Source organism: Rattus rattus, chromosome 3 (genome assembly GCF_011064425.1).
Source record: "Rattus rattus isolate New Zealand chromosome 3, Rrattus_CSIRO_v1, whole genome shotgun sequence".
Lineage (NCBI taxonomy): Eukaryota > Metazoa > Chordata > Mammalia > Rodentia > Muridae > Rattus > Rattus rattus.
Window position 1 is genome coordinate 99,261,746 of NC_046156.1, and position 13,678 is coordinate 99,275,423.

General features: G+C 42.0%; 1 protein-coding gene across 1 annotated transcript in view; it reads right to left on the reverse strand.

Annotated features, from left to right (window-relative positions):
- Positions 1-2,400: 2,400 nt before the first annotated feature.
- Ccdc169 (coiled-coil domain containing 169) overlaps positions 2,401-13,678 on the reverse strand; it is a 29,173-nt gene continuing 17,895 nt past the window's right edge. Inside the window, exons 7-8 of the mRNA XM_032896747.1 lie at positions 11,819-11,895; positions 2,401-4,078 (exon numbers count right to left, since the gene is read on the reverse strand). Of these exons, the coding sequence (XP_032752638.1) occupies positions 3,979-4,078; positions 11,819-11,895 (177 nt within the window). The 3' untranslated portion in view covers positions 2,401-3,978. The remainder of the gene's footprint in view (positions 4,079-11,818; positions 11,896-13,678) is intronic.

Consider the following 13,678-nt stretch of genomic DNA (forward strand, 5'->3'; position numbering starts at 1 on the left):
TGTTGCTGTGATGCATAGTACTGACCAAAAGCAACTCACGGAGGGAAGGGTGCATTTATTTCTTTTTTTCACACAATCTTCTAGCTCACATTTGAAGTCGGTGCTAAGGGCTATGCCATCCTTTGAGCATTTAGAACTTTCCATGGCTCATTCTCTGGACAAATGTGGATGTCAAAAGGTACCTTTAGACCCCCTTTTAAAATCACCATAATACTTTATATTTTTTTTGGCTAATATAATTCCATCTGCATAGTAGCAGGGGGCCCGGGAGATGGCTCAGTCAGCAAAGTTCTTGCCTGCCTCAGGACCTGAGCTCTATCCCCAGCATCCACATTAAAAGACATCATTTAAATGCTTGCAAGGATGAAGCTCAATAAAATTATCAATAGCAATGCAATGCACAGCATCCATAAAATTATATAATGGACAGAAAATGAGATCAGAAACCAGGGGAGAAAATCGGCCATAAAAACAGAGGGGAGAAAGAAAATGGAAAATAAGCACATTAAACCCACGGCTGTGCTTACCATCTATCCAAAAGCCATCAGAGAAGATCAGGGTGGGGAGGAGGCACAAACCAATAATGATGATCTTGGGCACCTTGGTGGCCCAGTCCTAAAAATGGCGTACATGTCTTATGCTTGGATTATTGGTCTGGCTGTGCATGGTAATACAGGTCTTTGGTGCCAGCACTCAGAAGCTGAGGCAGGAGGATGGCAAGTTTCTGGCTAGGAGTTTTTTTTCTGCTATGGTTATAACACTGACAAAGAAATTAAGGAGAGGGGAGGGTTTGCTTAGTTGACATTTCCATGTCACAAGCTGTCATTGAGAGAAGTCAGGGCTAGAGTCTGAAGTCGAGACCATGAAAGAATGTGGCTCATTGGCTTGCTCAGCCTGCTTTCGTATACAGAATAGGGCTCCCTGCCCAGGTTTGGCAATGCAATGCCATGGTGGACTAAGTTTGGCAATGCCATGGTGGACTAGGCCCACCTCTACAAGTTGGCTATCCCCAAAGTGCCCTGCAGACACTCCCACAAGATAATCTGATGGGGATTGTTCAACTGGGGTTCCCTCTTCCTAGATGTGTCCAGTTTTAAGCTGCGTAACGTGACACTGTCTCAAAGACAAAAGACAAAACCAAACAAACCTACAAGGACCACCAGAGAGAAGGCCCAAAGGGCCTTATCTGCTTGATACAGGGTCACATACAATTCTGCACCTGTGGCGTGCTCCTGAGCAGTGTTTCTACCACAAGTGTTTCCCATCGATGAAATGTGAGCCACGGGTTCGCTCTTCAGAGAAAGGCAACTGTTCATTGAGTACAAAGCAATCTGGATCACAGTCCACTAGTTTCATCACCAAAGACTTTTTTTTCTTCAGAAACTGCACAGAGACAAAGCCTTCTGTCTCCCCTTTATCCAGGTGACTCAAAGAAATATAATGAAAAAATAAAACGGATTTTTTTGAACTGTGTATGGTGGTTATTTTCCTTTTTCTCTTTTATTTTAATAATTTTATTTTTCTTGACTATTTTATATATTTACATTTCAAATGTTATCCCTTTCCTCTCATCTCTCATACCCCTTCCCCCTCCCGCTGCTTCTATGAGGATGCCAAAATGGATTTTTACTACTTTGTCTTTTAATACATTTCCTTTGCTTTAAAAATATTTTAATAGCAAGTGAATGAGTTCTTCAGTTCTGACCTTGAAAGAGTGGCAGAGCCAAATTTACCCATGCACTGTGACTAAACAGAAGGGTAGATAAAAATACATGAAATGGTTGTTTGCAGGCATAAGAGAGGGATCCGTGAGAAGGCAACAAACCCTGCTGCCCCCTTAGTTCCTCCCCTACAGCACATCACAGACTTCAGAGAAGGAAGTCCCATGGTGACAGGTCCATTTCTCACCACAGAAGAGACAGAAGCTGGTGAAAGAGGCTGATGTTGAACACAAAGGCCTGTACAGAAACCCACCCCAAATCTGCACAGGATACCGTGAGCCCCTGCAGGACACCAAGGCACAAACTGCAAAGTGGTGAAGCAGAGTTGCCTGTAAGTCTCGAAGCTCCAAGTCTGGACCAGACAGAGCTATGAGTCTTCACTGACACTCAGGGTTTCTTTACTAGGGCCTCAAGATAGCTATATCTTAATAACCTCACTCGTGGGAAGTCTTGTCACTCCAACAGAAGCCTGAAAGGTTAAACAGAACTGTAAGTAATTTAAATGCTCATACAAACATTGCAGTCTGCAATGTAAAGTTATTAATTCCCCATCTCCAATAAAAATTGTATAGATATAAGAAGCAGAACAGGAGACACAAAGCCAGAAGAAAGTCAGTCTCTAGAAACAAACTTGGAATAGAAATAAAGAAAGAGAAAATAAGTACATTAAAGCCACTATCATGCCAATATTCCACTTAATTAATATATTTTATTCTTTGATAATTTCATATACAATGTATTTGTTTCATATACATACTGGCTTTCTCCCAATTCCCAGATCTCCCCATAACTCCCTCCCAATAGCACATCTTTCACACATGTATACATTGTATTTGTTTCATATACATACACACTTCCTCCCAACTCCCAGGTATCCTACATATACACACATATATACATGTATACATATATTCCATTGAAATCACTTAGTATTGTCCATAAATACATGGATGTGGGGCCATCTACTGGATCATTCTGAACCTACCAGAGACCACACCCTTAAAAGAAAGGACTCCCCCTCTTCTAGAAGCCCTCACTGTCATCAGCTCCTCAGCTAGGGGTGAGGCCCATGTGTCTGTCCCTCCATCACTGGAGTTGGAATTTTGGCTATCTTGATCTTGTGCAGGCAGACACAGCTACTGCAAGTTTCTGAGAACAGCATTATGGTTCTATTATCTACACATACATGTACATATTATGCATAATACATGGATACATACATACATACATACATAAACATAAACCCCTCAGATGTAAAGGACACATTACATATAAAATGGAACAAATGACATTTCTCATCAGATACAGGTCAAAACATCACTTGCTTAAACATGCACAAGAAATTTAAATTGCAATAATTTCTCTTAGTTAAATGGGCAAGTAAGTTATAAGGATCTTCTTGACCTAGATTACAATTACAAAAAAAAAAATTCAAGTCACAAAACATCCTAAACATGAATAAAACTCAATAATGTTCATGGGTCCTAAAAACAATTTCTTATTCGCCCTCTATTTCCTTCTAGTCTCCAGCATTCCAAACTCTTGCAAAGTTTGTTCCAGAGACAAGACCATTGTTCTGAGTTAGTAAATATCACAAAATGACTTTAATGCCACTCACAAAGTGGCAGGCCCCTGTGACTGAATAGGCTTTCTAGAAATCTTATAAACTTTACCATAGTCATTGTATAGATGTCGGAAATAAGCACAAGGCGATAGGATTGGTCTTAAATCCTCAAGGTTACCATCGGGGGTTAGGGGTTGGGGTTGTACAAGAACAATGTAGTACATGGTGAAGTTATCCGCAGTATTTCCCTGAAACTTTCCTATGCTTGTCATCTGGGATTATGATGAAACCTTGATTTTAAAACGCTGAACTGAGCATGATGCAATCTAAAATAACAAAAAGGTAGATATATATTATTTTATATCTATAAAATGTATAAAATAATATATAGTTTTGCTTAACTGTCATTTTAGAAGCCAAATACAACATACAAGTGCAATCAGAGTGTATCAGAAACACTCTACTGAGAATGTCAGAATGATGTCAACCTTCAGGTTCCCTCCTAAGGTATTGTAAGAACTACAAGCACATGTACTGGATTTTTAGAGTCACTGGAGACATGTGACTTTTATGCAGGCAGAGGAATCAACTTTTGAAAGAGCGATTTCCTCCCCTGAGGAATGTAACTCCCTAACTGAAGACGCTGACTGAAGAAAGAGATGGATAAAAATAGAAGTCTGCCCAGTTCTGGAATCACGGGTTGAGTTTTGGAAGATGGTTTGATCTTGAAACCTTTTTAACTGGTCCTTTCTTAGCATTTGTTGTCTTCTGATTCACGGAACTGTGTCGTCCACTGAAATAAAATAAGCATCCATCATAAGTTTTCTGTCACTGCTGTCTGCAACAAAAACAGTGTATGCTACATATGGAGAACTATGGTTGACCCATCTCTTCCAGTCTGGAGCAAGGAAGTCTTCATCTGCACATGTTCTGCGTTCAGCACAGTCTTAGGTAACTATGTCATTGTCTCACTGCAGATATAGGGCAACCACTGCAAAGGCAGGCACTCAAAAGGTGAGTCTCCAGAAACAGCCCATCAGACACCCAGTGTGGAAGGCCATGTCTAAAGAGAGGCGAGGGGCATCAGTCTGCTACTTACCTGGAATTAAAGTCAAGAACTTGGAGAGGCCAAGAAATAGAATAGGGATACTAAGATAATACTAACACTCTGATTTCCATTCTCAGATCACATAGAATCTTCTCTTACAGACTTATTCAGCCTGCTGCAGGTGACTTCTTTGTGTCCTTCTGTGAGATCACAGAGGCTGCTTCAGCTCCTGTTCTTTGCAAATATATCTTAGAGAGTGGTCTCGGCAAAAACAACCAAGTAAAGACCTGTCATTTTCCTGTCAAGGAAAAACTTTCTCTCCCCCATCAAACCAGAGAAGTTGGCCAGAAAGAATTCCAAAGCAAGTGGTTTAGAACTCTAGAAATCAAAAATGTGTTCTCTCAAGTCTCAAGAATTTATAAAACAAAGAAAGAAAGTTGGGGGCTTGGTGAGAACACTGAGTTGTGTGGAATTTAGTTTCCCCTAGCCCTACACCTGCACCTTACCTCCAAGAAAACAAATGGCCCATAGCTATGGTAAAACCAGGAGCCAACACACACTACAGGAGCCGCCAATCACTGACTGCAAAACTCTTCTTCTTTGGCCTTCTCTGGACATGGTCCAGCATGAACACTTCTCTTGGAGAATTTGCTAGAACAAATTGAAGCCATCATTTAATTTCATGGCACTATTATTTAAAACTAAGCTAACCAGGAAAGTTAAAAGGCTGGGGTAGGTATCAGTAAACTCCAGCACCAGTCTTGGGATCTGGAATGCCATACTCAGGTACAGCTAGCTATGCATGCCTAGACTCATGTGTATCTTGACTTGAGAAGGACCTAAGCTTTTGCCTCTGTCAAAAATGTTGGTATTGCAAGAGCAGAAGTGAGGGCAAAGGCAGAGTTGAGATTTTCCTTGGTTGGTAGGGGGAGCCTATCCAAACACATATGCTATGTCCCCCCAGGGATGAAGAGGTTTATCGATTCCAAGTACTTTGAATGTTTCTGACAATCCTAAGGTAACCATTTCGTTAACCCAGCACACTATGTAGTAACCACTCATGATAAAGAAAACCAACTTCACAGGATGAATTTTAAAATGTCACCACATAATAGCAAACCTCACCTGGGGAAAAGTGTATCTGTGATACAGAATAGCTATGTATGTATATTATACAAAATGCCCAGTTTTGGAAAAATAATGGGTAACCAAAAATGTGGACACAATATAACTCTAAAGAAAAAGGTGGAGCTGTCAATAAAACCTCAGTTTAAAACATGAAATGCTGAAACTGCCATACTTAAAAATCAACACTGAAATAAAAACAAATAAACAAACAACAGAAACAGCAATAAGAATTGATTTTCTGCATAGAAACTCATCAGCAAATGGGGTCACAGGAAATTATGAAGCTTCTGTGTGACAAGGAGACGGTTTGGCAGGGGGAGAACCACAGACTGGAGAAAGTCCTGGCCCACTATATCTCAGACGGGGCATTAATATCTAAAGTATACAGAGGAATGTAAATGTTCATCTCCCAAGTCCCCAAACTGCCAGTCAGTACATGGGCAGTGAACTGAACTGAAGATGGTTTCCAAGCAGGAAAATGGTGAAGCAATTGAAAATATGTCCAACATCCTTATCCATCAGAGAAACACAAATAAAATGACTTTGAGATTCCATGTCACCCGAGCAGGGAAACCGATGACAGCAAATGTTGGTGGGGACGTGGGGAAAGACGACCCCCCTCGTTGGTGGAGTTATCCAGCAGTACAGGCATGAGGGAAAATGGTGTGGTTGTTTCTCTAAACACTAAACCTCAAATTGCCATATGACTCTGTTCTGATACATAGGCAAGGGACTCTAACCCCGTGACAGAGATGTGTGTGCACCCGTGCTTGCAGTCGCCCTGTTCACAAGAGCAAGATTACGGAATCAGTCTAGGTGTGCATCATCAGATGAACGGTGGAAATGCGGTACCGACACACAATGAAAATGGAATCGGCCATGAGGAAAAATGAAAATGGAAACATACTCAAATGAGGTCACTCGGGACGAGAGACAAGCAGCATGTGCTCCTTCTCATACGTGGATCTCGGCTTCTCATTTTGTGCGCATTTACCTGAAAGTGAGAGTGGGTGCTAGGAAACTAGACAGAGGTCCTTCGGGGGGAAGAGCTCTTAGGGAGAGGAGTGGAAGGGTATCAAAGTGGAAAGGGGCATCCTGAGGTTAGAGGATACAACAGGAATGCAGAGACGGAAGAGAGGAGTGGACGGGACCAGAGAGACCACTCAGACCTAAATATATATGAAAATACCACAAGGAAGCCTGCTACTTTGTACTCAAGTAAATAAATAGCACGCATAAAACACAGTCAGGAGTATCCATAGCAACATTCTTCACATTACCAGAAATGTATAAATAATTCAAAGCCCCATCAACTGATGATTAGATAACCGATGGTCTATAAAAATCTGGGATGCTAGCTAATCAACACAGTAAATCTGGCTGTGCTCTACATGGATGACCTTGAGTGGCACACTGCATGTGACCCAACAGTAGGAAAACCCCCACGTAAACAGATTGGTGAGCACCAGGCGATAGACGGACGGTGAGGTGCATGGCACCACACTTCTATGGAAGTTGGAGGAGGAGGATGTTCTGGAATCAGTGGTGATGGTTCTAGTGGAGAATACACTAAAGACTTTAGTGTGTGTACTGCAGACGCTTCAGTTGTATACGAACGTATATGTGTGATACCAGGTAACCATATTGCTTAGTTGTGCTCAGGAAGGTTCAGAAACCACTTTATATGTGGGCATTACATGAATGATACTAGTATAAGTGTTACATATATGTGGTTTGTGTGCTCAAATTATTGTTCAAACTTATTTTTCTCTCTTTGCACAAAGGGTGTTTTCTGATTTTGCTTGCTCAGTATAGTTCCTAGCATACTACCCTTCGGAAAGGAATGAAATTTGAGAATATTTATCAAGTTAGGAGTTTTTCAAAATCTTCTATGTCTTCTACCAACCTTCTAGTTCAGGTTCACTCTCACAAGTTTACAAGAGGGTAAACTGAGTCTGGGAGTGACTGCTCATATAAAGCCACATTGGATAGTTTGATTGGAGAAAATTGATTTTTGTCTGCTCTGAATCCAGATCAAAATTTCATTTGCCATCATGCTTCTTGCATTTTTTTAAAAGGATAATACTGAATATACTGTTAACTTGGACACTTCCGCAAGCTTGTTTATGATAGATTTTTATCTTCATTATTACTCTCATCAAAATGATAAGAAACTGCACACTTCACAGACAATACTAAAGATGAATAAACACAAATCCTCATACCACCACCAGATTATTTTTACACCATACTTTCTATTTACTATTGTAACCTCTTTTGCATCAGTTATATATTCTAGCATCTGCATTCTAGAGTCTTCTAGAACTGATTAGAACTTCTTAATCCTGTCATAGCTTATTGAATTAATCTCTTAAGGCTGCATTATATCTGCTGCTTGTCTCAAAAGTAAGCTCCCCAAACAATCTGTCCCTCAAGAAGCTACAATTAATCTCCCAAGTGTGCTTTTATTCTTGAGCACGAAAGACCGCTCTATCTTCCTCAAGGGCCTTCCATCACTCCACAAAGCATCCACACTCCACCTTCCACCACTCCACTTCCATCCACAAAGCAAAGAGGAGGTCACATAGCAAAGAAAAAGAAATGTCACTGTTGGTTCTTTGATGAGCTGTTTCTGTGTATCCATCACCACTTGAGGTCCTTACTTGCAAAGCCCACAATTCATAGTTAATATATCCCATGGCCTATAGACCAAATCTACCTGTCAGCTTTGTAGAATTTAGGGGCAGGTTCTAAACCTATTTTAAAAGGCCTTTCCCCTAATTATCCTAGCAATCCTTTATAAACAGTATGTGCAAAGACCTTTAGCATAGATCTTCCATGGAGATGGAGATCTCTTATTCATTTACAGTCACAATTTCATGTAGTCAGGAGATAACTGGTGATATTTGACAAGGCAGAATCATCTTTTGATCAATGTTTTAAACATCATCTCTCTTATACAGTTTTTTCCGGTACTCTGATTTATTCAGAGTGCCCAACAATATCACAAGCCAATGTTCGAACATTAGTACTGCTAATATGGATGTGGCCTGTCACTCAGAGATCAGTGTGCTAAATATCCTTCCCCTGCCCCCAGCAGTATCAGTGCGAGGGAGGCTATGGGGTCTGCAGGAGGCTGCAGGTGGTAAACCTTGGGGTCACTGGAACCATAAATTTGAAGCCAATCACCGATCCAGCCCCTCCCATTTCCCCTTTCTGCCTGCCTCTTGTGTGGCAGTTTTGTTCTGTCTTGTACCACCAACTATCAGCGTGCAGTGCAGCTCAACCCAGTGAGGACAATCAATCATAGACAAGATCCTTTTAAACAAAGGCTAAAGTAACCCTTTCAGAAAAACTCATTATGTTAGCCTCTGTGTTACAGGTGCACACATGAGACTGTCAACAGATCAAACATCAAGGCCGTAGCACTTGAGTTTTAAAAATATCATGCAAAAACATTACATGTCCGAAAGTGTGCAAACCATAAACTCACAGTTCAGCGAAGCACCGTAAAGTTAACATCCAGGAACATCCCCAGGTTCATAGATAAGATGCTGCCATCTTATTGACGGTCTCCTGTACGTCCTAATTCTCAGCCCTGTTTGTAAGGACCATCCTGTGTTCCTACACCAGATTGCTTCAGCCTCTTTAAACTTTATGGGAATGGAAGCACTTTAACAAATTTCCTTATAGAAGACTATGAGAATTTTCTAAATGTTGTATAAGGTTATTTATTACTATTACCTATATAGTCTGTATGCATAGATACTAGGAATATCCATTCCCTACTGATGAACACTTTAGATTGTCTTTTCACCTTTCACTATCATGGAAAAGGCGTGGACATCCATGTCCAGGTCTTCTGGTATAAACGCTCCATTGTATGGAGAAGGAGAACTGTTGAAAACAGAGGAGGTGTATGGGGCAGCTGTAGAAGTGAGCATTAAGCACGGTTCCCCAGCATCCATGTAAATCCACACCCCACCAGCTCCCACTCCACTGCTGTGACTGAGCCTCACAGTGGCCACTCTGAGGCCACACTTCCTCCTGTGCTCAGCACCACCTGGATCAATGCTGCTGTGAGGTGCTTAGCCCAGTGTCCATTCCTTATGACTCAGGTTTGAACAGTCAACAAAAGAAGGCTATCAAAACTCCACGGTCAGGTCAGTAACTCAGACACGATATTTTAAGGCACTCTTAACTACTTAAATGTATCCAAATACCTAATCAGGAAGATAGAGGTGATTCTGTTGGGTGAGGTCTGAGTGTTGCTTTTAGTTTCAGAGAGTGAAAGCCGTATTAGTCCAGCTGCTTGACCACTTATCAGCTCAGTAATCTATTCAAGGATTATTAAACAGCAATCTATGGTGGACAATCTCTCCATGTTCAGATTCGTCAGAGACAGAATGGATCTGGGTGGAATGGGCAGTTCTGAAGGTCCTGAGGCAGCTAGCTAAGTGAGAGTCCCAGCCTATGGCATCCACCCCCTGTATAGCACCTCAGGCTCAGCTCAGACCTATGGCCCAGAGGCCCCAGGCAAGCAGATGGAGGCATGGTGTATGGCTATTGCTCCATAAGGAGACAGGTGGGGCTTGGCACCTTGGTGATCTCCTTGGGTATCCTTCAGTCAAACCTGAACCGAGATCTTGCAGGAAGTGGGCACCTGCTATGGTGACTGTGATTTCAGGGTTTATTCTGAGACAGCCGACCTCAAGAGTATTCAGTGAAAAGCCAGACTGTCTTCAGAATCACAGGCTGGGGTTGGGGATTTAGCTCAGCGGTAAAGCGCTTGCCTAGCAAGCACAAGGCCCTGGGTTCGGTCCCCAGCTCCAAAAAAAAGAAAAAAGAAAAAAAAAAAAAAAAAAAAAACAGAATCACAGGCTGGGAATGTTTATGGATATGTGTCATGTAATGGGAATAAGGCCTTAGTTGAATCTTCAAAGTACCGCTTCACGGTCAAAGAAAACTTCAAAGACGCAGTAGTGCATTTTTAAAAATAGGATTGGATTAGGGTAAAGATAGAGGGTAGCTGTGTAGGCTGCTGTGCAGAGAGGAGCTGAGACAGTAGCTCAGGATTACTGTCCTCGGGGAACCCTGTCCACAAGGCTCCTAGTCCAACAGTTCCCTGTCCTAGTAAAACCTTGCCCTAAATGGTGAGAATATCTACACCATCACGAAACCTGCTTATGTCCTTGGAGTGTGGGATATTAGCAAAAGTTAGGTAGATGTGCAACTCTAGCCAACAGAACCTTTGGGTGCTACAGGCAGTGAGGCTCCCCAGGAGACCAAAATCCACTGAGCGGGTGCTACCTAGGCAGTGAGATCAAAAGCTAATGTGCTGTCAGCTTGCTGCGGTAACTCACTCTTGGAGAACTAAGCATGTCAGCAGGACTCTGCCTAGACAGGACTTGATAAGTTGCCACCTAGTCCTCCTAAACTTGACTCCAGGATCTTTTCCCTTGTGGATTGCAATGGGATCTTTTCTCTGTGATACATCCTAGCACAAGTACAAATATGTCCTGAGTTCTGGAACCTACCATTGAGTCTCACCACTGAGATGATCTTGGGAATCTCAGACACAGTGGTTTGATTCTTTTTTTCTACCATGGAGGTCCTTTGTCAAATTTTAATATTTAAACCACACTACGATTCTATGATGAATACGTGTAAAGATAATTAATTGCAATTTAAATAAGTAATGACTATTAGTAAAAAAAACTGCTTTGATCCATCTAACTGAGAATTGGGCTAAACCATTTATCTTTACCAAAGAAACCTGTCATAACACGTATCCTTTGAGAATTTTCCCTTTTGACTGGAGCTAGAACTAATTTACAACTTGGTTTAATTTTTCAGTATTATATATGAATATCCTTGTCATATAGACCGGATCAGGTGATTCCATGTTCTCTATAGGACCTGGAAAGCTCATAAGTATACAAAACCTCAGAAATACCTAGAAGTTCCTTCATTCTTCAGCATAAAGTAGCTTCGTTTACATGGGATCCGTAGTTTAAACTGTACCGTATCCATAGCAACCAACATGCTTCTCTACTGAAAAGGCAGAGAGTCACCTGTGCCTGCTGTGTTGGTAGGAGTGTTGTTTTAACTCTGCCCGGGTTCTCTGCTGCTTTAGTTTAACACGCCACCCCCTCTGGAGAGGAACAGCGCTTCTTAGAGCTCCAACCCATGTACATGGCATGTGACGCACTAGATTCTTTGCAGTCTCTTCCCATGTGCTGTGTGATACATGGCTATAAAATCCAGAATCTCGGCTTCCAAAAGGTAATGGACACCTGTCATGTGAGCACCGTGGGAGGGCGAGTATAATTAACTAGCAAGGGGACCTAGACGTACGTTTTCACAGGACTCTCTTTCATTCTAGGCAGCGGGTCCATCTGTTGCCTCTTAGATACTTGAGTTAAGCCAGAAACCTGAAACACACACACACAAAAAAACAGCATGTTTACCTTTTACTTCCCAACTGATTTCTGGGTTGAAAGAGTCAATTTTCTGTCAATTTCTTTCACAAACATGTCTCTTAACCAGCATATGCAGGAGCTAAGAGTGATATGAAGTTCAGTCATTTTCTAATCAGATAAACCTTTTGAAGTTTCTGTACAAACCCTCTCGTGGCCCCATAGTCTGCATGACTTTTAAATTGAATATGGGGGTAACTATGAAAGCCAATCACCTCACTTGGTGTGCACCAACCACTAGGAATTTTTGTAGTCAACATTAAACACACATAAAACACATATCCTAACAGCAAGGCAGAAAAGGCAAAGAACAGTATATCTGGTAGGAAAGGAGAAAGGTAAGATAGTATTTCCATTGCATGTATTTTGTGATTTTCCCCCACAGGGAAGGCAAATGGACATCTCAAGCGATTCAAGAACATTAGAGGCTGAACAGCTTCAAGATGACTACTTAAGCCGGGAATGAATGAGTTCTCGATCAAGAGCAACACCAGAGAGAAGAAAGTGGTATAAACAGTAGACGACAGTATCTGAGGGACACCACGTTAACAATAGGGAACCCACCTAACGCTATCGGTGAAGATGTGTCAGTGAGTCACAGCACCAGCCTAACCCAGGTTCAGTGAGAGGGCCTGGCATGAGGGGATAAGGCAGACAGTGGGACACTCGTCATCCTCTGGCATATATACTCTCTTGGTGTATATACCACAAGTGAGCACAGATGTGACACACAACACACTCATACCCAAAAGACAGCAAAAGAATTTAGAATAGATGGACAGCCCAGCAGTCTCTTATCTGCAAACCAAAAGCATTTATATTTAACATTCTCATGCCCTTTGCTAAAATTCTGTTATTTGGAACAGAAAGCAAGACAGCGCACGCACGCTCATACACACACACACACACACACACACACACACACACACACACACACACACTGTGTAAATGAAAAGACCTGTGGAGGGAGAGTGGGTTTCAGTCAAAACACACCTATTTTGGTTGTTAAATGACAAGTTAGATATTAACAGGCTTGGAAGACACGGGGGCTGGACCCTCCCTCAAAGTCCATAACTTTAAACCAAGAACTAAAACAACTTTAACTACTGACTAGAAAAGAAACCCAAGTCACATCCTTAACCTTGGAAGGAGCAGGACACAGAGCTGCTTGGAGGACCTTCCAAACCTGGCTGAAGGAGTCAGGTTTATGGGATTACACTATAGCAGGAGGCTTTCTGATAAAGAACAGAGATACACCACTGCTTCCTTAACTAAGCAAAAATCCAAACAGGCCTGTCAATCACCCGGATAGGACAAAGCCCCTCCGGAGAAGCTGCTTGTTCTAGAGATCTTAGAAAACAATATAATGGCTGCCTAGCAAGTAGGTCAGGCCAGGGGTCTCCTTGGCCATTGTGTGCTCACACTGCTGGAGAGCGCATTTACTCTGCAGTAAGCCATGCCTGTCTTCTTCACTGCTCTGTGTCTGCTAAATTCTTCCCATAGAGATCACAGGAAGGGAGCCAAGGAAGGCAGAGACTGAGTCAGGAGACAGCCAGAACGTGTGTTACAGAAGCATCTACCACAGACTAAGCAAACACAGATCAATTCTTTATTCATTCAGTGTGGAAAGAACAAAACTCACCCATTAGCCTGCCCAGGTGCCGTAGTTTATGCATGGCAGAACCACCTTTGATGATAAACATTAACAATTCACTCTAGAGTGAAATCCTCATTAGCA